Source organism: Gekko japonicus, unplaced genomic scaffold, assembly GCF_001447785.1.
Source record: "Gekko japonicus isolate JY-2015 unplaced genomic scaffold, Gekko_japonicus_V1.1 scaffold1304, whole genome shotgun sequence".
Classification (NCBI taxonomy): domain Eukaryota; kingdom Metazoa; phylum Chordata; class Lepidosauria; order Squamata; family Gekkonidae; genus Gekko; species Gekko japonicus.
The window spans coordinates 258,423-284,631 of NW_015171543.1; the positions used below are offsets into that span (position 1 = coordinate 258,423).

General features: G+C 42.8%; 1 protein-coding gene across 1 annotated transcript in view; it reads left to right on the forward strand.

The window, feature by feature from the left end:
• ATP10A (ATPase, class V, type 10A) overlaps positions 1–26,209 on the forward strand; it is a 162,312-nt gene that overhangs the window by 127,261 nt on the left and 8,842 nt on the right. Inside the window, exons 12-17 of the mRNA XM_015419655.1 lie at positions 5,135–5,238; positions 6,731–6,857; positions 10,799–10,983; positions 12,443–12,755; positions 16,219–16,295; positions 19,305–19,430. Coding sequence (XP_015275141.1) covers positions 5,135–5,238; positions 6,731–6,857; positions 10,799–10,983; positions 12,443–12,755; positions 16,219–16,295; positions 19,305–19,430 — 932 coding nt within the window. The remainder of the gene's footprint in view (positions 1–5,134; positions 5,239–6,730; positions 6,858–10,798; positions 10,984–12,442; positions 12,756–16,218; positions 16,296–19,304; positions 19,431–26,209) is intronic.

Consider the following 26,209-nt stretch of genomic DNA (forward strand, 5'->3'; position numbering starts at 1 on the left):
GGGAAAGAGGGGATTCAGTTTATTACATACAGAATAAAGGGATCCACCTCTGTCAAATACCAGAGTTATATGTGAGGATATTAGTGGAGAATTTAAAGGAAGAGGTAGTTAATGGTGAGCAGACTTCTAGCTGTGAACAGAGAATTCGGGCTTTTAATTGAAGAGCATCTCAGAGATATATGAGCATGCTGTGAACCAGAAGAGACTTTAAATTACTGCTCATTGTAATCAGTTGGCTGTAAAGATAATGTTTTTTGGCTTTATCATAACTTTTTGATACTTAGGAGGTTTTTTCCAGCGTTTGAAAAAATAAATGACTCCAAATCAATAAAAATTAGGTGTACTTTACAGAGTATCTTACTAATACAAAATAGTGCTGAAATGAAGGTTGCATGTCAGTTTTGCTAGTCAAATTTGATTATTTCTTTTGACACTTTGCATGGTGGGTTTCTGTGCAATTTAATCATGTAGTGTACAGGAAATGTTGATTTCAGCATAAATTTCGGCTCATAATTACTTTTAATATTAACTGAAAATTGCTGGAGCAGATCACCTTGGAAAGATTCTGCCTCTGCAGTGTTGGTTTAATGAAATAGAGAAATATGCAAGTTAGGGCCTTTTTGTCTTTCAGTGACATAAGCCAGAGCCAAGCCACAGAGTAAAGAATTGCTTGTCATTTTAGCAACAGAAAATAAATTTGACCTTTCCAAACAGGCTACTTATACCATGTAATGTAAAAATTGCATCTTTAAATGTTTTGGTTTCTGTTGCACTGTTGACGTAAGATTTATGACACCAGAGAGTCTCTAATAAAGGTTTATTAAGATTTGTGCTACTATTATGCAAATACAAGCATTCATCCCACCAGAACAGAATCTGGTATGTCAGGGTACACTTGATTGTTCTTGCACTGAATGTTCCTTCTTGTACAATTAACTTTCTAATATTCAGGGGGGGGTTAATTTAACTTGCTTTTACTCTTCTTTGTTTACTGACACTCCAAGCAGCCTACTGAGCTAAAAAAAATATCAAACCGAAATCTAAGAGCGAAATACAGTCTAGCATAAATGTTTACATTTCAGCAAAACAACCATGAAACACTAGTTTTGGCAATGTTTCTGCTACGTGATGAAGGCCCACATTCCAGATCAAGTGGGAAGATTTCTAGTGATATGGGTTTTCTCTGTTCTCCATACTCTCTCCTCTCCATACTCTCTCACTTTCACCTCTAGTAATAAACAGGCTGTGCTGATTTTTATATTGGTCAAATACCTGCAAAGCCTGTTTGATCAGAAGTGATACTGGGAGAAAACAAATAACCACTTTCAGTTCTCTGCCTGTGTGGTGTAGTGGATCTTCTTCATGGTCTCTGTGCATCACACCCATGGGATTATGCGCCTGCGCTGATCCGAATCAGGGATATACAAAGCTCACAACAGGATTTTTGTGTCTCTATCCAAGGCACTTGCGGGAACCCCACTGCACATTCCCAAGGTGGTGGGCATGGACATCCCACCAGTTCTCTTCTGACCACTGCGCTGTTTCTGCCAGTCGGTGAAGAAGTGTTTTTTCTCTCACAAGGGATTGTTGAATCCGTTTTTTTCTGACCATTATTTCTTCTTTTTCCTTTTACTCAAAGACTTTAAAAAAATGGTTTTTGAGGGTTGCCCCTGCCTCTGGCCGCCTCCCCCCCCCCCGAGGTAAATCTCTTTTCACCTCACATGAGGGCTCTCCTTTTTTTGTGCCAAATCTTTTGTTTTATGGCCAAAAAGTGGGGGTGTTTTAAGACGTGTGTTGGCTGTGGCAGTAAACCTGCCTCCCGTGATGGCCACACACTCTGTATTCTCTGCCTTGGGGAAACCCATCGCCCAGAGACTTGCCGCCATTGCTCGAAGTTCTCCAACCAGACACGGAAGAATAGGGCAGTGAGACTCCGAGTGGCACTTTGGGAGTCCGCATTGGCACCTTTGTCCGATGTTAAGATGTCTGCTGAGACCCCTCCAGTCTCTCAACTCACAGTGCCCTGAGTACCATCATTCCAGACCCAGGCCCTCCTATTCACCCAGGCGGGAGTTAAGACCGCACTCCCCAACCTACTTTGAACCACCATTGCCTCCTCCATGGGACCATCGGCACCATATGTTGTATTGGTTCGGCTCCTACCCAATGTCGACATCGATGCCATGGCTGACGCCAATGCGACAGTCAGACTGAGACCGCAGGTCACACCATTCACGCTCTCCCCAACGTAAATCCAAACCTTTTGGACCCGCTCTTGGTCACATTACAGCTCTAGACGCCATTAAACTAAGCCATCACCTGAGAGAAGCTGGAGACCGCGTCAGTCCCCTTCAGGGAATAGGCAGCAATATCATGCCAGGGCCTCGGTTTTTACTCCTGGTATTTCGTAGTACCCAAGAGGGACAGTGGCCAGAGACCAATTCTAGACCTTCGCGGCCTCAACACCTATATTCAGTACTGGAAGTTCAAGATGGCATCTCTACCAGTCATTCTACCCCTCCTATCCAAGGGTTGTTGGATGGCCACTCTCAACCTTGAAGATGCCTATTTCCATTTAACCATCCATCCCTCTCATCAGAAATAACTTCGGTTTGCAATAGGAGGCAGCCACTATCAATACAGGAGTCTACCGTTTGGCCTCAGCACGGCACCGCAAGTCTTCACCAAGACGATGGTAGTTGTTGTAGCACATCTTCACCTCTGTGGCCTCACGGTATTCCCGTATTTAGACGACTGGCTTCTGGTCACACCTTCGAGGGACCTTCTCATACAACATGTATCCCAGGCCCTCAGTGTCCTTCGTTCCCTGGGTCTCCAGGTCAACCACAAGAAGTTGCAGCTGGTTCCTTCTCAAAGAGTGCAGTTCATAGGAGCAAGACTTGACTCCTTGGAAGGCAAAGCTTTCCTGCCCCAGGACAGGGCTTTCACTCTAGCCACCCTTGCAAAACAGATTCGGCTCCACGACATGGCATCTGCATTCCAAATTCAACACCTTCTGGGCCTGTTGGCAGCTACAACTACGGTCCTTCACTTCACAAGAATGCGAATGCGTCCACTTCAGCTCTGGCTCCTAAGGCATTTCAAGCCCCTACGAATGAGCCAATCAGTTTGTCTCTCTCCTCCACGGGAAGCACGGGACTCCCTTCTCTGGTGGACACTGGCAGACAACCTGATGCAGGGTGTCCCTTTCCATCCCCTCACTCCTGGTCTCACCCTCATGACAGACGCCTCTCTGTGGGGATGGGGAGCCCACCTCAATGGCCTCTCCATAGGTCACAAGTGAGATGCCTTTACTTCAAGCAATCACATCAATTTTTTGGAACTTCTGGCAATCAAACTGGCCCTTAATGTTTCCAGCCTGTTCTTATGGGGAAATGTGTGGCTGTATTGACCGACAATACAACAGCTCTCTGTTATGTCAACCAACAGGGAGGAACGGTCTCCCGCAGTATCTGCCATCTTGCACTGGACCTTTGGGTGTGGTGCATACCTCTACACATTTTTCTCATTGCTTCACACATCGCTGGCAGTGCCAATGTGCATGCAGACCTGCTCAGCAGGGGTCTCTTTCAGCGCCACGACTGGAAGCTGAATTGGACCTACCTACGTTCCAAAAGTGGGGTATGCCTCACAGCGATGTGTTTGCAACTCGGTACAATGTGAAGTGCAGCCTGTTCATCAATTCAACGTTGCATTATACTTTGAAAAGTTTGGAGAAGGAATATTTCCCTTCTGTGAAAACCATTGAATCCTTATGGAATGTCTATGAATTGATGAAGACGGCTTATCGTTCGTTGATGTAAGAAGAAGTTATCACGAAACAAAACGGAAGGTACTCCGGAGAATTTCGTCCATCACCTACAACAACATGAAATTATTGTATTATTGTTCCGCTTGAGATAAAGATTGTATTTTTGTATGTTTATAAGATTGAAAAAATATTTAAGAATATATGTATGCACACTTGCAGTATTTTGTTATTTTTTGGGTCATGAGCAACCCATGCTGCTCCACCCTGGAAGTGGAGTTGAAAGACATCGGGGAAAGTCCGGTAGTAAACAGGTTACTGCGGGCCATAGACGGACTTTCCCCTGTCTGATCACTCAAGCACATTCTCATGCCATCGGGATGGTCTGATCAGGCCATCCTGACTCTGTGCTGTTGTTTTTTTCCCCCTTCGCAGTATGTGCATCATCGCATACTCCATAGGGGGAACCTCAGTGCGGAGGTGCGAATCCTCATTTATGCACAAGGGAAACAAACAGCAAAAAAAAAAAGAGAGATTCACCCGCAGTTGCTTCTGATCACACAATGACAGGCTAAGCCTGCAGCTTCAAAGGGCTGTAATCTCGCAACTGCATGTCACATTCCTCCGGAAGGAATAGCCTCACTTCCCCTCTGCTTCAACTAGCACGTGTGACTACAGATTATTGTTTATTAATAGTGTATAATTCAATTAAATGCAATTTTGATTTATTAATATTTTGCCATAATAAATGCTTGTTTATTAAATCAGATAGATGAACTAATTTAGGGACTGTGTATATTCTGTGGCTGAGCAAAATGAAAGACAGCCTTCCCAAGCGTTGCTTGCTGACCAACATTACCATTACTGATTATTGCAGCACAGCAGTGAATGGGCTATGTGGTTTTGGTGACACCCAGGAGATGCTATCCCTTTTATCACTCCAGAGCAAGCTGCATCAATTAATAGATGCAATAGGATTACAAAGTAGAAGACTGCTGTTCCACTTGCCAAGTAGAGGATGCAACAGTAACTGCAATTTAGCAATTTTATGTGCAACATTGTGGTTGTACACATCTGGAGAAATGGGAGTTCTTTTTTAAAAATCAAAAGATGAGTGAATAGTAAAAATAAAATACTGTATTCTACAGGCGCTTGCAGTACCTTGAAAAGGAAGCAAAAATTAGGTGCTATATACAAAATTGTTTTACAGCAGAAAGCTTTTTGGAGTTTCCTGTGGGATGCTAGCATTGCCAGAAAGAACTGTTTGTAAAGCTTTATTTCATAGAAGGGGAAGAAAGGGATTATTCATTTTAAGACTGGCATTTTTTTATTTTAAGAGTTTCACTTTTCTTTACTTACTTCCAGATGACCCTAGAGACAAACATCAAAAGAAAATCAGAAGCAAAACGCAAGATTTTCTTAATCTTTATGCTGCTGATGGACTGCGAACATTGTGCATTGCGAAGAAAGTAAGCACAGGCGGCCTCCTAAGTGGGTTTCTAGGGGAGGGCTTTTAACTTTCATTGGGAGAGGGTGTGCTACCCCTACCCGCTTAGTTTTTAAGAAGCTGAATCACTGCCTTCAGTTTCTGGAGGAATTTCGCTAAATGGCATGCCTCAGCAAGAGGTGGGGTACTGGTGAGGATCTCCTACCTATGTTTATGGGAAACTTTCAAGAGAGCTCTAAATAATCAGTCCGTTGTTTAACCAAAAGGTTGTTTTTTTAAAAAGAAGAAGAAGAAGAAGACAATCCTAATAAAATGCACACGTACAGAAATTACACACTCATTAAATCATACACACAAGTAATGGAAGTACAGAGGTGAGCGGAAATAATAGAAGGGTGTTGGGGAAATATACCTATCCAGGAGATCAGGAGTCCATGAAATAGAGACTGTGAAGATGGAATGTGACCCAAACAAAGTTTGGGGGTGCGCTGCCCATAGGCGCCTGCGGCAGACACACAGCAATGGACCTGTAGCTACATTTTATAGGGAAAAAATGGGACCTGAGGGCATGTTAACATGACTGCCCTGTGAAACAAAGAATTGATGGGATTAACTAAAAGGTAAAACTATCACTTTGGGAACGCTGACTAGGGCTCTCAGGTACAGACAAAGAAGAACAGGAGATGTTCTTAGGAGGCATTTTAGATGTAAAACAAAGTTTGAGTTGAAACTCTGATTGCTTAAACAAAGCTACTTGGTGACTGTCCTTTTGTGTTGGGTGGGGAAGAGGGGAGCTGTTGTTATGAAATAAATGTGGGTTTCAAAAGGGGAGGAGAGGCTGATAGGATTAGTGATCTCAAGAGAAGACAAAGACGTTGCCATATTTCGCCTCTGTGTGGATGAATGGATTTCCTGGTGCAAACAGGAACTGTTAATGTTTCTGTTGGAATGTGGAGAAGTTAACGATCTACTGATGATCCCTGATTGCTGGAGAGAAAAGGCTACCCAGTTGTGTGAACAGCCTATTGATTAAGTTGATTTGACCAGGAAGGGATGAGCCAGGTGTTGATTCTTCTTTCCTCTGGGCCTCAATAGAGAGAGAAATATCTATTTGGGTTGGGGGGGGAACTATTGGTTTGACAGATGCCCTAAAACCACCCTCCCAAAATAGCAAGTTCAGACTTGTTCTTTTGCTGCTAGATACCATACTGTTTGGTTCTGTTCCATCTTGGTTTGGTGTACATTTCCAGGCCACCCTATGGCCTACTTCTAGGTTTGCACTTACACAGAGGGTGTGGGATGGTGGTAAAAGATTATGAGGGGTGTTTTCTGCCAGTGGCTCCCCTTTGCAGAGGCATATAGGGAGCCTTACGGGTGTGTTGTTCTATTTTTGTTTTAAGGCTACACCCAGCACAGCATTAGGTACACTGAAGCCCATTTGACAAGACTGTATCTTGTTTATTCTGTTAACACAAATACTTTTCCTTTAGTATTTTTTTCCCCTGTCTCAACAGGTGCTGAGCAAGGAGGACTATGCTAGCTGGTTAAAAACTCACATCGAAGCAGAATCTGCTATTGACAACCGGGAAGAGCTGCTGTTTCAGTCAGCAACTCGCTTGGAGACTGATCTACATCTCCTAGGTAACAACAAAGCGTGCATAGGAAACAGAAGGGTGTCTAACAATTGAGTGTGTGACTTCAGAAGCCTCCCAGGGATTACCATTCACCTGTGGAATTATTTACAAGCAGGAGGTTTGTCAATAGACAGGGCTGCAGCAATGCTGCAAAATCTGGAACGCAGCCATGCAGACATTCCATTCTGAGGCCCAGCTTGAGTCGAGGTGTTTTTTTTTTAATGGATGACCAGAGCTTGAGTCCAGACTCCAGACACACCGGACATGTGTTTTGCCATTCACCTGCATGGAGTTCATAGCTGTACTGAGCCTGGATTGACAAAAACCGGGGAGCTTCGAGAGCCCTCAGCATCTGCAGGGATCGGGCTGCTTAAATCATTTATCTAAATCATGGGCAACCCCACCTTGTGGGTGAAAAAAAATCTGTGCAGTGCAGTTTTGCAAACGCGGGGGAAACCCCGGGTTTATAGAATAATATGTAAAGTATACAAAATAAAATTGAGTATCAATTTAAAAAACAGGCTATAACAGCAATGTGCACGTGTAAACATCATGGAAAGCTGCTGTATCAACCCAAAATGGGGCCTGACAATGGAAGGAGGGAGAAAGGGAAGGAGCAAGGCTGGGGAAAGAAGAATTAATAGCAGGAAAGAATATGAAATAAGAATAGGGGCTGGTAAGGGTGGGATAGCCTGGAGAGCCCAGACTAGTCTGATCTCATCAGATTTTGGAAGCTAAGCAGGGTTGGCTCTGGTTAGTAAATGGATGGGAGCAGGGCTATTTTTGGGCAGGAACGCACAGGAACGGAGTTCCAGCTGGCTCCCGAGTTGGCCACGCCCAGCAGGAACTCATTAGCATAATAGGCCACACCCAACAGCAGAAACTCATTAGGACTGGCTACATTAGGGCTGTGTGGCCTAACATGCAAAGGAGTTCCTGCTACAAAAAAAGCCCTGAGTTTTGACAACAAAGTAAACAGAATAAGAAGCAAAAGGTGGGTGTGGCTGGATGAGCACACTTCTGGTAACATGGGGGTGCGTCCTAATGTGCTAATGAGCTGTGCTGGCAGGGGTGTGGCCTAATATGCTAATGAGTTTCTGCTGTTGGGTGTGGCCTATTATGCTAATGAGTTCTTGCTAGACTTTTTCTACAAAAAAAGCCCTGGATGGGAGACCTCCAAGGAATACCAGGGACGTGATGAGGAGGTAGGCAATGGCAAACCGCCTCTGAACGTCTCTTGCCTTGAAAACCCTATGAGGTCACCATAAATCAGCTGTGACTTGATGGCACTTTCCACCACCAAGGGTGGAAGAGGAAGCAGCTGGCACTTCAAAAGGTGGTGGAGAAAATCAGGAGCTAGAAACAGCGGGAATGAAGAAGAACGGGGGATTAGAGGGCAGATAGGAAAATCTGGGGACAGCAAGCAGAGGGGGAGTGGAGTTAGGGAAGGAAAATGAAGATAGGAGGGAAAGGTACGGGGGAGAAAATGGCCCATGTCAGCCCACTCTGATCAAATCTCAGAAGCTAAGCAGGGTCGGCCCTGATCACCAAGGAAGCCCAGGTTCATGTTGCAGAGGCAGGAAGTGGCAAACCACCTCTGAACATCTCTTCCCTTGAAACCCCCACATGCCGTAAGTCAGCTGTGACTTGATGGTGAAAAATAATTATAATAATTTATAGTTGGCCTCTCAGCTTCCCAGGTTCCTCTAGATTGCCTTCGTTAGCCACAAAATGCTGGACTTAGTCAACTTTGTGTCTAATCCAGCAAAGTAGTTCTTATGGTTTTGTTTAGAAATTTACTTTTGTGCGCACAGAAGGCTCATCTGCAATGTCAGGGTCACCCAAGACTATTTTGGAGGGGGTGACATCTAGTTTGTTATTCTCTGCCACGAAAGTGCTCATTCATCTAAGTGTGAGCTCATGTCAAAATGCCGGAAGAAGCTGGATCTGTAGCACTCATTCTGAAAAATGAAAATGGGCTGTGATAGGTAATGTTTGTAAATATATAGAGCATTATAAATGCTAAGCACTGTAATGTAGTCTGTGGTGTCAAGAGTCCCTGAGGCACAATAAAATCTTAAAGATCTCTGCTGCCTTAAGCGGTCTCTTTGTGTTGGCCCAGACAACTGGGACTTCGCTAATGAAAAGAAAAATCTGTGCCACTGTTGACTTTGGGTGTACATATGAACCTTCCTGAATTAAAGCTTTCTTGAGCACAGCTGGATAAATAAAAACAGACTCCTGTCAAAACTACACCATCTGTTTTGCCAATTAAGGCCTGAGCTGCTTGCTTATAAACTAAAGGACTTAGAATGTAGACAGATCGACTGTCACAAGCTGCAAAGTTGGAGAAAAAAACCTGAGGAATAAAAAGACTTCCTTTACCAACTTCCATAAGTAATGGCAAAGCCTGTGGAATACTACTGTTTCTAGTGGCAGGTTCCCATGTTACTTTTTCTTACTCATTGTTTTTAAGTTGAGTACTGGGAAGACAGGAGGAAATGGTTGATCACACAAGTCTGTGCAGCGTGGGGAAGTCTGTCAGCCTGTGCACGTGCGCTTCTTCTGAGACAACCTGACGATGGCCTCAAAACTAGTTTGTCAGACAATTTCCTCATGCTTAAGTGTTGCCCATTCACACATTACAAATGTAATAATGCTTGGCTAAGTAGGTAAAACGAATGACTGCCTTTGTCCTGAGATACAATATTCTTGTTCAGTTTATTTATTTATTATATTTTAGCTTACCCTTTAGTTTGTACGTAGCCCCCCCCCCATTTTAATCTCACAGCAATGCTGTGAATTAGGTTAGAATGAGAGAATGTGACTGACTTGAGATCACCCAGTGAGCCTCACAGTATAGGGAGAGTTTGGACCCAAATCACCGTAGTCCAAAATGGCAACCATTACAGCACACTAATTCTCAAATAAGTTGGATTCAAGTAAGCTTTTCTTAAGTAGCTTCCATAGGTGTATTAAAAAGTAGATTCAAGTTGGCTGACTTGAACTGTTTGTTTTACTAGAATGTTCTATAAGCACGTATGAAGTTTCTACAAAGTGCCTGAGGCCTCTTTTTGCCCCTTGGTCTCTTGTTCTACGCATGAGGCATGGTAACATCCGGGATGGGTGAGGGATAGTTCTGAGTCCAGTTCCAGATCTCTAACCCACATTTCTCAGGTTGCAAATCTTACACGATACAAAGGAGACTACTTGAGTAGATAGGAAGGGGATTGGGTGCTGGGCCGCTCCCTCACTGTTGTCATGACTCTTAGACCACCATTGTTATGGGCAAGGTGTTCAGAACATTTGTTTCTGGAAATTCCATGCCATCAGTCCAATGTTGAGACCCGGCCTGGTGGAATGATCTCCCAGAGGGCATCAGGGCCTTTTACAGTTCCGCAGGGCTTGTAAAACAGAGCTCTTCCGCCAGGCTTTCGATTAGGGGGCAGCCCTCCCAACAACCAGGCCCTGGCCCCAATACCAACACCAACTCAAAATAGGATCAATAGCCTGACAAAACCCAGACTACAGTGGTAGTTGATCACATGGATGCTGTGAACGCCGCCATCGGCTATGAATTATACTAGCTCTTTATGATATGTTTTATTCTGTATTGTTTGTGATTTTATTTAAATATGGTGTTTCAACTGTTTTAACATATTGTCCGTAAGGCGCCCTGAGCCTGCCTTGGTGGAGAGGGTGGGGTACAAATTAGAGGAATAAATAAATACATGTGTGCTATCCTTTAAGCCTACTGTTCTAAATTGCCTGAGTGGTCTATGTCTGTTTATCAGAATAACTGAAAAGATTAACAGATGTTAAGTTTCTGCCCGAATCATAACTAACGTTTAACAAAGTATTATGTATAGGGATAATTATCTAAAAACCCAGCAAAATCATAAATGACTGTCTAAAGCCCTCATTTTCTTGTCTTTTGACTGAGGTCAGGTGCAACCGGCATTGAGGACCGTTTACAGGATGGAGTCCCAGAAACCATTGCAAACCTGCGCAAAGCCGGGCTAAAAATATGGGTTTTAACTGGAGATAAGCAAGAAACTGCCATCAACATTGCTTATGCCTGCAAGTTACTGGATCATGATGAAGAAATCATTACCTTAAATGCTGATTCACCGGTATGACAACACTGTTGCCAAGCATCAGGCCTACATTTCCAGTGGGCCCTGGGTTATAAGAGGAATGCCAGCCATGTATAGCTGCTTGCCAGGCTCTTGAAATGAGGTTTGTCAGCCTCCTGGCAAGCTGAGGTACACTGCCAGTGTGCCTTGTATAACTGGAGTATGTCTGCACAAACTTCGACCTCCCACCAGCCATTGCAGACAGTCCCACTAGGTGCTTGACAAACCTCCCATTGTTTTTCTGTCTATCTGATATTGCAAAAATGACAGGAGGAAGGGCGGGCCAGTCTGCCCAGCTCTTGGTAAGCCATGGTGTGTAGACTCTGGTCAGCTTACTGGGCCAGACGTTGTACATGACTGGAATGCCTTGGCATCCACTACAGCTGTGGATTGGGTTGGCTTACCTGTGGCAGTTCTGAAAAGTTTCAGTGCTGTTTTCTTTTTCTTTTCTTGTTCATTTGTTAAAATAAGTTGATGCAGAAAAGATAAAGTTTTGATCCAGCAGGAAGCTGAACAGGGGGAGGTATTTGTGAATTCCCTGCATTGTGCAGGGGTTGGAATAGATGACCCTGGAGGTCCATTCCAACTCCATGATTCTGTGCTCTCCTAATCAGTCTTAACCTTGACAACTTTGGCATGGACCCTGCAGTAAATCTCTGCCAGCAGAATGGATTTCTGACAGCGGAATGGGATTTCCTCACCTCCTTCCTCCTGCTGCAACCCAAAATAACCCCTCAAGTGTTGGTCCTGGGGGAAGGGGAGCTCCCATGAACAGCATGGTGGGGAGATAATGGAGGTCTGCAACAAGAGGAAGGAATCACCAAAAATCACCCCCTCCCCTCACAATCCTGTTGGTTGGACTCAGCCAGCTTTTCTACTCAGTCTTACCCAATTCTCCTTCTCCCCGACCCACATGGCTTTTGTATGTGCAAGTCCCCATCTTCTCTTCTTTATGCTTAGAGAAGCAGGCTGGATTTCCACTGAGTATTTCCAGTAATTGCAATGAGAGAGAGGATTTCCACTGAGTATTTCCAGTAATTGCAATGAGAGAGAGAGAGAGAACAGGTTAATACCCTTACCTCTCCCTCCACATGAACACCCCAACCTGCGGATGGGCACTCCCTCATGTGGAGAAAGCATTGTAAAATAGGCAATGCATGGATACAGCTGCAGTGGCTTCCATGACTGTGGCTGCCTGAAAAAGCACCACTACAATAATGAAAATATCTGCAGGTTGCATCCAAAGAGAGCTCAATGCATAGCATATGGAGGAAAGTCACTATGTGAGCCGGAAGGGAATGTAGGCTCTGAGGCTCATGGAGGTCCATAAAATAAGACGGGCAGACAAGTATTGCCTCAAAATCTTGCTTCATATTCAGAAAGGAAATCTATCAACTGATGCTGTTGATGTGTGTTTTTAAATTATCTTTCTGTTTATTGTTCTCTTTGATTTCAGGAAATGTGTGCTACCTTGCTAGAACAACACTTGCACTGCATAGAGTCTAAATTTTCAGTTGAAAAATCTACTCAGAATACAGCACCTAAGTTTATACCTCTCTACATGCCATCATCTTCAGTAAATCCCAATTTGGGCTTGGTGATTGATGGGAGGACGCTGGCGTATGCCTTGGACAGAGCCCTTGAAGACAAATTTCTTTTGCTAGCCAGGAGATGTCGCTCTGTGTTATGTTGCCGCTCTACTCCAATTCAGAAGGGCATGGTTGTGAAGCTGGTCAGAGACAAACTCAAAACAATGGCACTGGCAATAGGTACCTCAGCTGTTGTTTTATAGTGATACAAATACAGAGAATGAATTGTTTTATTCAGATAGCAGTTATTAGTCTTCCCTCCAACACACTACGGGTTTGAACCCATAGTCCCGAACCCGCTGAAAGGGCCCATCAATTCCATCTTGTAGCCCCAACAGATTTATATGAAATTGTCGCTGCCTGTGCAAATTTTATTGTCTATCATTTTAATTATTTTAATGTGATTTTACTGCAACAAATCTTGAACTTATTTTATTTATTTATTATTTCGATTTCTTATACCGCCCTAACCCCCTTGGAGGTCTCTGGGCGGTTTACATGAAGGTGCTAGTCACATTACTCCCTAACTAGGGCCACATTGTACGGGCATGGGACAGCCTACCGGCACCCAGGTGGTAGTTGGTGTTTCTTTCGGCTCGGTTCTTCAGTTCTTTCTCAGGCAGTCTTTCGGCGGGATGTTTGTTCTGGCGCACAGGCAAGTTAGCTTTGTGGCGCGCGATTCGCGTCTTCCCCCGGCCTCAGCTGTGTCCTTCTGGCTCCGCCACGCCTGAGTTTTGACGTCATCAAACGTTAGTTTGTTTGGGGTTTTTTTAATCCACCCTGAACCCACTGGGGGAGGGCGGAATAAAAATCTCAAAATAAATAAAAATAAATAAATAAACTAATGTAAGGAATCTTCCACTGGAGGAATAGAGCAGAAGGATTCCTTCCTCCAAAGGAAGATTTTTTACTTAGCATAAAAAACTAGGGGATCTAACATCATAACTAAGTCTCATTTTTAGATGTGTTGTATGGATTTAAACTGGATGTTCTGCATGTTTTTTTAAATGTATAATCAATTAACCTAATCCTTCAACAAATGGTGGGCTAGGAATTAAAATTTAAGCAGAGTTGGCCCCACTGGTGGACCTCCTGATGGCACTGGTATTTCTGGCCACTGTATGATACAGAGTGTTGGACTGGATGGGCCTTTGGCCTGATCCAACATTGGCATCTCTTATGTTCTTATGAAACAACATTGGATAATTGCAGTTTAACCAGGATAAACCTTTTTGGGGGAGGGGTATTTTTGCTATTTTGCCAGAAAAAGGCACATGGAATTTTAAAAGGGAAAATAAAATGTTTGTTTGTTTCTTCAGTTTATACCCCACCCTCCCCGCTGAGGCAGGGTCAGGGCGGTTTGCATGAAAGATAAAACACATAAATAACAATTGGGACAATCATAAAACTATATAAAAATAATTCAATATATAAAACAATTCAATATCATAAAGTGCTAGCGGGATCTTTTTGTTGTTCAGTCGCACAGTCGAGTCCGACTCTTCGCGACCCCATGGGCCTATATTAATACAATTAAAGCAGGATTATATTAATACAATTGCTTAAAGATGGTGGTAACAGTCATATTAATGTATTCGGTGGTCTGTCTTGATAGTCAGCTCAGTGCAGACAGGTTTTGATGTCTCCCTAGCTATTGGTTGAGGTACTGTGATGTCACAGAAGCCGAGGTACCAATGTTTTGTATTTACTTCCATTCTACTACCTCCTGTACAGAATGCTTATCTCACATCTTGCTTAAGACAAAGCAGAGAAAGAGCCAAATTCCTCCTTCCCTCTTCCTTCCTCTGCAGACATCAAAGAGGGGAAGAGGATATTTTGCTTCCTCATATCCCCTAGTGACTTGTCTTGGTTAAGTAGAAAGCATTTCATCACTAGAATATTTTGCAAATCATGCTGCAGCTGTTCAGCAAAGCCTTATTCATTAGGATGAACCACTTAATTTTCTTAAGGCATTTTCCGTATCAATGCTGGTGTTTTATAGTTCCCTCTGCTTGCTTAGGTAAGGTCTTTCTTTCAGCATCAAGCTCGCTTGTGGAACCTGAAGAAGCTCAGTGTTTCTACTATCCTCATGGACTGCTTGTCAGTGGCCTATGAATAATGTACCTGAAGCAACCCTGTAAGCCCAATTGTCCCAGTATTCTGAAAACAATCTGGAACCAGGCGTTTCCTCTCCAAATGCAAGAAAAGAAGAATGGCTTTTCTCGTGTAAAATTTGGGCCGTTGTCTGCAGTAGAGGCAGAGGCATATGGAAATGGTTTCCCCGTTTTGTGTATCAAATTATCATTTGATCTCTTCCATCCCAACCTAAGCAGGGTGCACCATGGCAAGCCAATGAGTCAGCTGTAGCAGATGTAAAATTGCCAGCATTCCCTGGCAAACCCCCCCCCAAGCAGAAATTGTACTTGCACTTCATAAGCAGAGATCTGAGAATTACACAGTCTAATGCAAAGAGAATCTGGATTGCAAGGGAAAGAACACTTGCCTTCGCTCCAGTTTAATTGCTTCACAGAGGAAACAGACAAAGGAAATTGCTTTTGCATGCATTTCCCTTCAGTGGTTTTTCCCATGGAAAAATACCCTCTTAGGTAGGTCATTATTGATGGATGATAGATAAAGAAACAAAGGTTTGTCATTAGGATACCTTACTTTGAAATATTATACCATAAGGGCAGAAGTGCTGTGGAGCAAGAGATACAACAAAAGGACAAGCCAGTTGCTTTGATGATCTTTTAAAAAATAGATCTTGATAGAACCTCAGGTTCTAACTCATTTCTGCCATAGCAGTTAGACCTGTTCACAGCAGTGATGGTCACTGGAATGATGTGACATCTTGAGTGACACCAATTTTCCTTCATTTTGCTGTAACAGCAATTAAACGCACCATTCGTCACAAACAAAAATCACTGCTCATTCCCCGTTCACTCCTACATTCTGTAGTGCAGCTGCAGCAAATCACAGACTCCTTCTCTAGGGTTCCAGGTCTAGCTCAAGCAAGACTAGAATCTTGCTTACTCTTTGCAATGAAAGCTGAGATGCTCAGAATTCCATATTCAGTGCCACATTTCTTACTACCCAGTCTTTATCAGAGGAGTCAAACTCATTTGTTACGAGGGCCGGATCTCCCTCCCCCCAGTACTCCCTCCCTTACACCAGTTGCTCGCGGGCTGCATAAGAGCCCCTGGATGGGCCACTTCCAGACCCCAGGCCTTCTGTTTGACACCCCCGGTCTTGATATCAGGCTTCTTTTTTATAGTTCCAGTTTTCCAGGTACTGAGCAGGATAAAGTTTTCCCAGTGGTTTTTTATTTTCATCCTCTGCTGGGCAATGCATGATCAATTAGCTATGGACAGCAGGCATGTCCTTGTCATTTAGACCTCATTTGACAAATTTTCGCATACCAACTCTCAATTAATTTAGCTCAGTGTGGAGTACAAGCCTAGATAAGTAAACATGCTGGACCGGACTTTGAAACTGTAGTTCTATACAGAGCAGGCAGTTTCGGAGCTAAACATCCCATCCCTTTTCCCTTCCCCCATGTTCCTTTGGTTTGGTTTTGTTTTCTTGCCATTAGTCATCTCTGCTTCAGTTAATAGCAAACAACATCTTCTCCAATTGTTACCAGGTGACGGAGCAAATGATGTCAGTATGATCCAAGTAGCCGATGTCGGTGTGGGGATTTCAGGTCCAGAAGGCATGCAGGTAATGTGTGTTTACTGAAAAGCAACCCCAGGATAGAGTTGGGGCCATATGTTTTCCATATGTCTGCTTGAATCTTGCTTCCCAGTTGGCTTCAACAAGCTGTTTTGTGACAGCTACAGCACATTTCAGAGGTACTTGCAAGCTGCCTCGAGGTGGACCAGTTGGTCTTTGCCAAAATGACTTTAGTGGAGCTCTTTTCTCAGAGCTATAGTGATTTAATCATGTTGTGTTCACATTGTAAAACACAAGTAATATGACATCTTTCAGCCAAATTTCCTTATGTAAAATAAATGATACTTTCAAATAGCTAAGAACCGCTTACCTTAAAAACTCCCCTTTTTATTTGCTACGGTATTTCACTCCAATCTGCTGCTCTTGTAAAGTTACTGTGCCACTGCACAGTAACTTTACAAGAGCAGCAGATTGGAGTGAAATACCGTAGCAAATTATTTGTTATAAACAAATTATTTGTTATAAACAATATAAAAATATTATTTGTTATAAACAAGAGCACATCCAAATGCCAGTGTTATTTCAAAGACTGGGAATGCTTTTAGCACATCAAGTCTTTGAAATGCAAGTGCCCACAAGTATCAAGGCAGAAGACCAGCTTAAGCCAACGCTGTTGATACTTTGGTGTCTGGATGGGTGCAGTTTGAGGATAGGGCCACTGTTCTACCTTCCCTCTACATTTTACAGCATTTCTGGTTGAATACATCTTTCTCCACCACTGCTTGGCCTTACACTAGTTTGTATTGTATGATTCACCAATGTAAGGCATCAGACTATTCCTTTGTCCCTTTTCTGCCCCATGGCCCCTTTCAACTCCGGAAAAAAATGTTCCTGGGGTTGTGGGACTCAGGACCCCAGGAATAATCTTTCCACATGTTGAAAAGGGACTATAGGGGGAGAGGAACATGCAGAAAACCCATGTGTCTTCTATTAGTTCTTTGAAGGATCCAGGCCATCATTCCAAGGTCATCATTCATGCATTATGCAGTTAGATCCCCCTTCAGTTGTTCATTTTGTATACTTGATATGTGTCATGCTCAGAAAGAAAATGTATTCATGCCTTTCTGGGATGGGAAGGTTTCATATGAGAGACCTTGAACGCCATCGTATTATAAATACTATAGAATCAGAATCCCATAAATGCAGGCTCCTCTGATGTGTCATGTTTTCCATTGAGTATTTGTTTCATCACCAAAAACCATCTTGTTTTTCATAAGCACTCTTTTATGGGTTGAAGTAAAGTAGTGGTTCATGCTCCATGTGGTTACTTCTATAAAATGCAGGAGGAAATTGAATCTGTTAGTTTGCATTCAAATAGCTTTCTCCACGTTTCCCCAGTGATCAGAAATAGACCTTTGGGAGGGCTAGAGGGACAAATGCACTTGAGTGATTTTGTGGAAATGCAAGAGTAAATCTTTGCCTTCCCGTTCCATTATAGAAAGACTTCATGGAATAGAGAAATGGCAATACTGACTGTTAGACTTCTCCTGGCCATAAATTAAATGTATATGAGCATGACATAAAAAGCAGTGCTGTGTTTTTAGAAGTTATATTAATAGATGATAGATCTCTTTTCAAAACTCAGCATAAATCCGAGCAGCAGAAATTGACATTGTGTGAGTAGTGGTGGAAGAGAGTGTATTGCAATTAATAAGGCATCCAGAAAGCACAAACATCTGCGAGCTACCCCTGGTTTCCAGCATCATCAGTCAACAGAATTGATGGAAAGATATGTCCATATTTATGTGCTGAGTGGAAAGATCAGGTTCTGAGATCATCTACAGAGCAGTCTTAAACAGATTTATATCCTTCTGAGTCTATTGACGTCAATGAACTTGGAAGTGTGTGACTGTGCTTAGGTCTACGCTACTAGTAACTTTCTCTGGAACAGCTCTGTTAATTTGAGGATGAAACTACTAGAGTGCAGACCGTAAACCATTTAATTGGAATCCTTACACAAAACTAGGTAACCCTCCCTTTCTGTTACTGAGGAAGTAAGTTGGAATAAATGTAAATTACCACAAAATAAATTACTATTGATTCACATGCATATGTTCCTCACTGATTAATAGGCCACCTTGGCCATGATGGGAGATCTGGGAAGGTTCTGCAGCAGTGTTCCCTCTAAGCTGAGTTGGTGTGAGCCAGCTCACAGTTTTTTAGCTTCCAGCTCACACATTTTTGTCCTAGCTCAGGAAGGATGGCTCCAGAGCAAACTAATTTATGCAGTAGCCAAATCGCTCGCTCACAACTTTAATGCCAGTAGCTCACAGAGTAGAATTTTTGCTCACAAGACTCCACAGCTTTGAGGGAACATTGTCCTCTGGAGGACAATTTACAGCGGGAAAGTGGCACAGAGGAAGAGTTAAATCACTTTTCTAGAAGCATCAAGTAATGATTTGGGGAGGGCAAAATAGTCCTCACAGATCAGACAAGCTGGGGGAACCACTCAGTTTGTCCCTGAAGCATCAAGTGGTGATTTGGAGAGGGCAAAATAGTCCTCACAGATCAGACACCAGACCGAGGGTTGGAGCCTCGCTAGCATTTCTGTAGGAACAAGGACATTTGTTCACAGAGCATGTTTTTGTCACCTCCCAAGAACAGGGTCTTCTGGGGTATTTTGGGTCCCCCAAGGAAAATCATGTTCCATGAGTGGAAGTCCCAGTGCCTGCAGAAATGATTCAGGATCCAAGCCAGAACTTTCATATTAGCTCTAAGGAAATCAGCCACAGTTTCTCTCAGAAGAGCCATAGGCATAAAGTGATTTTGGATGATAGGCTTGCATGCATAAGTCAATCTTTGCTTTGCTAGTCATGTTTGCTAAGCAACTCGAATACCATTTTCATTCTTTGTGATAATTAACCACATTTTTCTGCCAGTGCTATCCTAGCGCCATGGTGGAGTTTTGCTTCTATCACTAAAATTAAACAACAAATGTAGTCTCTGTAATGAAAATAACATGCTCAAAATTAATTTGCAATTCTTCTTGTATTGCAGGCTGTGATGGCAAGCGATTTTGCAATCCCAAAGTTCCGGCATTTAGAGAAACTCTTGCTTGTTCATGGCCACTGGTGTTACTCTCGACTCGCCAACATGGTGCTGTATTTCTTCTACAAAAATGCAGTAAGTGATTGATAGGTTTGTAGCTGTACATGTTTCTGGAACTTGTACTAATGTCAACATGTGAGAAGGCTGCAATGTTTCCTCTTTGATTTTGACCTGCTACGCAGGATTCATGGCTTTGAAAATTTGAGGGCACTTCACACAGGGCTGCCTGTGTGAAGATTCTTTCAGAAGCTGAAACTGGTGCAGAACACTGTATATATCACCTTGCGATAGCTTAGGGCAGCCAGGAGTATATTAATTTGATACTCCCTATATACATATAGAGATATTTTGATTTGCTACTACTGAACTAGAATACTCTAAATGGTTCATCAGAAGCAGTGTATTAATACCATACACATTATCAGAAGTAATATATTTATACCATATGTGCAGAAAACTTGAACGTCAAGGGGAGAAGGAGAAACATTTTGAGTAAGTGTTCCATATCGATGGAACTTGTAGATGTTGACTTGAATGTCAGTCTGAACTTTTTTATGTTTATGCCACTTTTCTACAATAAAAGCTCTCACGTGTTTATACTTAATTAAACACCGTACTATCAAAAGACACCATTGAAAGTATTAACTGTATTGATCACAATACAGTTGCTACAAGGTGTGTATGTTAAAAATCAATAGAAAGTAAAAGAAAATTTGTTTTATTCAGAGACCACAGAAAGACTGATGAAAGAGAGCACTTTTCACTGTCTGTCTCAAAAACAACAATAGAATGGCTCTGGCAGATTTTTGTTTAAGTATATGTGCCTGAATTTTGGCTCCAAAGAGATCCAGATTGGCTTACAGCATTTTTAAAAATCTATATACAGAAGCCAATAACCAGAACAACAAACTACATCTTGAAGCAGTCCTGGACATTTACTGGCTCATCCGAAGGCATGAGCTAAGATCCAAAGGGCCAAATGGCCTCTGAATTTTGACCTTCAGGTCACATCCAGGGACTCATGGCTCTGGCCATGCCCAACCTTTTTAGGTACATGAACATGAAGGGTAAATCCTCAGCAAGATAGTGCTTCTGAAAAATGTGTTCTTCACCCTCTTTCCCTCTTTACTCTTTTGGGAGGGAGTTCCACAGCTATCACTAAAAAGTCCTGTTGTAAATCAGAACCAATCTAGTAACCCATGGAGTTCAAAGATGTATGTGCATTCTGAAGTCAGATGCAGATAAAATGAGACTACCAAATGGTGAAGTATCCATAACTGTTTTAGGGGCTGTACTAGGTATTACAGTAGTCAAGTTGAGAAATGTACCACACACATTTAGATCTTTGCCTTGCCCAGCTGAACAGAGTTTAAGATTCTCGTGGCTTGGTTAGGGAGCTGGAGTTAAGGCATTTGTTACAATTGCCTCTGCTCAAGGCTTGGATGGTGTTAGCTCCCGTAACCTCAAGGGTGATGAACCTACTGCACTCTTTGGAGACCTGCATGACATCTTAGATCAGCCCATCATCTTTTTTTTTTAAAGAGTTGTTTGGTCTTCAAACTTTTCGACAGTTAAGCTCATTCTTTGGAACAGTCTTCCAGATTTCACAAATTGTGCATAACCACATCATTCCAATGAGCTTTTGGCGGAATCTCAAGGTCCTTTTGGTTTTGTTAGATTTCTGTGGCAACCAGTTGCTATTTTATTGGGTCATTTGAGCTTATTAAGTGCAGGAGTTTGTGTTTGCTATGGGAGCAATTTTATTTCTTGGTCATCTTTGTTCAAAGTGAAAAATGTAAAAACAGCAGCAAAAATTGCAATTAAAAGGCAATTTGCATAAGTAAATACATACATAGAGGTAAGCTAGCAGACATTACAAATCATTTAAAGACAGGAAAGTCCTACCTGTGTTGCCTACTCCTGCAGAAACCAATTTTTGTCAAAGAATGATATAACATTCCCAGTTTCAGACCTGGCCCTAACCTACAACTGCAAGTGTATATTGACGAAATATCCTTCATTGATCCATTTCATTTGGGCTTTCGGTTTGGGTAGAAGACTGAAGTCCAGTCAGTAAGCCCTGGTAAATTACCTGTGTCTGGTAACAGACAGGGAAATATTGTTTTAGATGTCTCTGTAGTCTTCTGTTGTGTGTACCATGTAACCTGGCTTGTACCCCTTTCTGGAGAACATGGATCCCTGTTTGTCTAATATTTAGACTGAACTACCATAATAGGCTCTGTGTAGAACTTGCTTGAAGGTGTGGTTCAGTTATGCAGTTACTGGGACACAGGCAAGGAGGAGGGGAATTTTGGCAGTTGCTCTAAAGCTGTGGCTTGGGTTCCCCAAAGAGATCTGGAATTGCTCCCCGTTATGTTTTGAGAGAGAAACATCTCTTTTCTATAAAGCCTTTGACTGCTGAGCTCAACACTGGTTGCATTAAGCTTAATAAAGTAAGTAGTGAGAGTGGGAATTAGCATCACCTGAGAGGGCAAGAGAATGACAAATGACAGAGATTCCATGGGAGGCAGAAACTCTCCCATCATCTGTTGATTGGACTGGGGAGGGATTGTGTGTGTCTAGTATAACCCTAAACCTTAGCTGCATGACCTCCATTATATGTCCTTCATTTCATAAAGCTCAGCTCCAGCATTCCTTGGAACGTTTGCACGAGTTCCACATTATCCCTTATTTTAAGAGTTCTGATCTGGCAATACTTTCTAAGTGCAGATGGCTGGCATTTATAGGAATAGCAAACCTTTCCTGAGTGACAGGAAATATGTACAGGAGCATCAGTATGTGTATATTTGATGACAAGATGCCCTGCTTTACAGGCAGAGTTAACAGATGTAAGTGTTCTGTGATATTTTTTTTGTTTAACCATGTAGGACTAGCCTTTTGCAAAATGGCCACTCACAGTGATCCAGTCACAACTACCTGCTGCGCTTAATACATGAAGCTGCCTTATACTGAATCAGACCATAGGTCAGTACTGTCTACTCAGGCTGCCAATGGCTCTCCAGGGTCTCAGGCAGAGGTCTCTCACATCATCTGCTACCAGATCCTTTTAACTGGAGATGCCAGGAATTGAGCCTGGGACCGTCTGCATGCAAAGCAGATGCTCCACCACTGAGCCACAGCCCTTTCGCACTCCATGAGCCATATCGTGAATTTATGAACGTACAAATCCGTTTTCATTTATTAGCTTCATTGACCCGAGGTCTTAAGCCAAACATACAAACAGCAACTATAAAATGCATGAACGTACAAATCCATATCGGAGTTACTTCCCAATCAGAGATTCTAGCATTAAACCCTAAAAACAAACCAGGCACAAAGTAATACTACCATTCTAGAGGTAGAGACTAAGGAGTGCATGATTAACCTATGGCCAGTTAACCCACGGCCACTGAATTAGTTCAACATAGTCCAGCCAAAGGGTCATTAAAACCAGACTGACTGGATTATGAACTTCCCTACCTCTGCCACCCTTTACAAGTGCATTTTGACGATGTTAGCAACTTCCGTTCTGAACTTCAAGTCATTATTATTTCTGACTAGTCATATCAGACTAGAGATGTAAAGAGTGAGGGTGGATTGTTTTTGTTTTAATCAGGAATGGATTAAAAAAAAATCTCACCCCCTTTGTTCAGAGTACAGAAGTTGTGGGAGGGGCAGCATGTGAGAGAATGGGTGGAAGCTGGGACAGTTTGCACCATTCACTCACACAGAGAGAAGAAGGTTAAGTGCTAACCCAGCATGGTGTGGTGGTTAAGAGCAGCGGACTCTAATCTGGAGAACTGGGTTTGATTTCCCCACTCCTCTGCATAAAGCCTGTGGGGTGACCCTGGGCCAGTCGCAGTTCTCTCAGGACTCTCTCAGCCTCACAAGGTACCTGTTGTGGGGAGGGGAAGGGAAGGAGACTGCAAGCTGCTTTGAGACTCCTTAGAGAAAAGTGGGGTATTGAAAACCTACTCTTCAGAAACAACATCAGATTTGCCACGCATGTCATTGTTTCTGCTGCTACTGCAGTAAATCTCATCTTCCCAATGAAGGATATGAGGAGCCCGTAAAATCTACAACAACTAACGATATGAGGAGTCCTCCTCCTCTTCCCTTGGGGCATGCAGCTTCCTCCTTCCCACAAATATACCAAGGGTGGAGACCAAGCCAGGAGTGGCTGTTGGTCCACCGCAGCCCAGCCTGCAGTCACATTCTGCACGTCCTCATTATTCAGCAGTGCCTTGACTTCCCATGGCAAGCCCTGAACGCCAGGGTCATCCTATGCGTTTGTTTTCTGTTCTGACATCCTGTTTTAGAGTCTCTTGTGGGAGCTGTGTTATTTCACGCTAAACTGGGCATCTGTCACTATTAGTTTTTAATGCGGACATTTTTGTGTGGGTTCTTTCTCGGTCCCTTCAGCAACCAACGATTAGCAGTCCACTCCTGAGTATTGGATTAAACTGCCACGGTACAAGTAGCAGCAGCTGGAAATTTAAGAAAGACTTGCCGGGGGGGGGGGAGTTCTGAGAACAGAACTGCTGTCTTTCCTAACCGTTAGAAATTATATTATTGCAGAAAAGGTAACTCATCCACTTCCCTAAGCAGTAGGAAGCGGCAGGGGGGGTGTCTTTTATGGGGCTTGTTTCCTTGTGGTAAAAGAGAGTTGCGGTATCTTCATAATCTCTGTTTCCAAATATAAAAGCAGAGCACAGTAAAGCAAACAGACTCCTACAGTGGGCTGCGTATCTGCTGATCCGACATCAGATTTCCAAAGAGCAGCTTCACTCCAATAATGCACCAGCTTTAGCCAACTCCAGTTAAAAACTCCCAACTCTTTGAATGTCTGTGTGTCCAAGTTCAAATTGCAGAGTACTTCTCCCTGTCTCTGAGTACCTTCTCCAAGCTCTAGTGAATGTGTCTTTACAAAGGAAAGGCTGGAGGAATTCCAGGCCGGTAAGGATCACCATGCTCCTTTTGTTAAGCTGCTGGACATAATTTTGGTGCTACAAAGGCAATTCCATAATGAGAGGCCATTCACAATAGCCAAGATGGAAAAATTCATGTTATTAATGGAAGACAGTACAAGTATCAGTCAAGTAATGAAGACCTCATCAAATTCAGGTTGCCCGTTGATGAATTTTAAAATATCAGAAACAGGCGATGTCACTGCCCTGACTGAGCTGTAGTAGAGTGAACTCAAAATGGTGGTCTTGGAAGGAAAATTCCAGAATGGGTCATCCAGCCATTGGCAGTGTATTCTGAGGGCAAGTCAAAAACAAAGGGCCAATTCATATGCCCTTGTAATGAGTCAAGTTATCTTTAATAGCTTTCAGAATCAAGCTTCATTTCCCCATTGGGTGAAAATTTCCAAACCCATTCAACAGGGCCATAATTATAGGGGCCTTCCATAATTGTGCAGTTTTCATATTGAAAGATACATGGAAGACCATGTAAGTAGTATTGCTCATGAACAAATAAACCTGTTCCTGCCTTCCAGTACTCTGGTCATTGAATGCAAAGTCACAGGAATTATAACTGATAAACACTAAGCACTTATTTCAAACATTATTCTATTAATCAAGGCTATAAAATTACTTTAAACATTCTGACCTACCTGTATTTAGGTTCTGGCTGTTCTGCATTAATTCTCTGATACCACTCACTCTTGGGCACCTTCAGCATGGCATATCTGGCGGTCCTTTTGCTCCTTGGGTCAATGGCTACTAGCCACGGTGACTGAGGGGAACCTCCACATTCAGAGGCACTAATCCTCTGAATCTCAGAGTCAGGAGGCAACATCAGGCGAAGGCCTCGGCTATTGTTAGCCATCCAGAGGAACTGGTTGGCCACTGTGTGAGACAGGATGCTGGACTGGATGGACCATTGATCTGATCCAGCAGGGCTCTTCTTATGTTCTTATGAAGGCTTCCCAGCCAGTACTGCTATTACTCACTCACCCATTATTAGTCCCTTTCCATTTCTTCTGGGAAATGCCTGTTTTTCCATAAGCGAATGAGTGGATGTTCTCACATGTCCTGTAAACGTCTCACTAACTGCCAACGGGAGAATCTGTTCATTTTCTAAAAGCAGCTGCCACCAGACTGAGCAAGATACTCATGGAAATGGTGGCTTGGTGTATAGTAACGGAATACTCTGAACTGCTGGAAACATGCAGGAAATCAAATTTGTTTAGAAGCACTCTTTGGCCATTATTGTCTGTCGTGGCTACTGGTGGAAGGACACCTACTTCCTTTTTTAAAAGAGTGTGGATTAATTATGCATAGTCCCATTAAGAGGGTGATACATGAAGTGGATCATCAGCAACATTTCATTGACTAGGACTCTAGTTTTTGTTTTTTTTAAGACCTTTAAGAATTGGTGTACACTGCTAGATGTCATCATGCTAAAGGCAGGTATGTAACTATGTGTGGGCTATAAATTTGATATACAGGGTTGTTCTATATGAAAGTATATGGCAAAACCAAAATACTACTTTACTTATTAAGAAAATACCTGAATCCTCTAGCTCTGTCATGACTAAAACCACTGACTATGCAGCATCTTTAAATTGCAGGCTTTATGTCAACCTGTTCCTTAACTGAAATGAAAAGCATGAAACAATAAAGACAGAGAGCGCAGAGCTCCCTCAGATGGCACAAATTAGGACTAGAAGAAGAAACTGCACGGCAGCTCAGCAGTGCATTTATCAGTTGCACTTCTGATATATTTTGCTCAGAGGCAGTCTATAAATTAAACATAAAGTCTTCAAAATTGACTTGTTCTGAAGGTCCACATTGATCCTTCAAAGAGCAATTCAAGTCTGAAATGAATAACAGAGTTTATCATGAGAA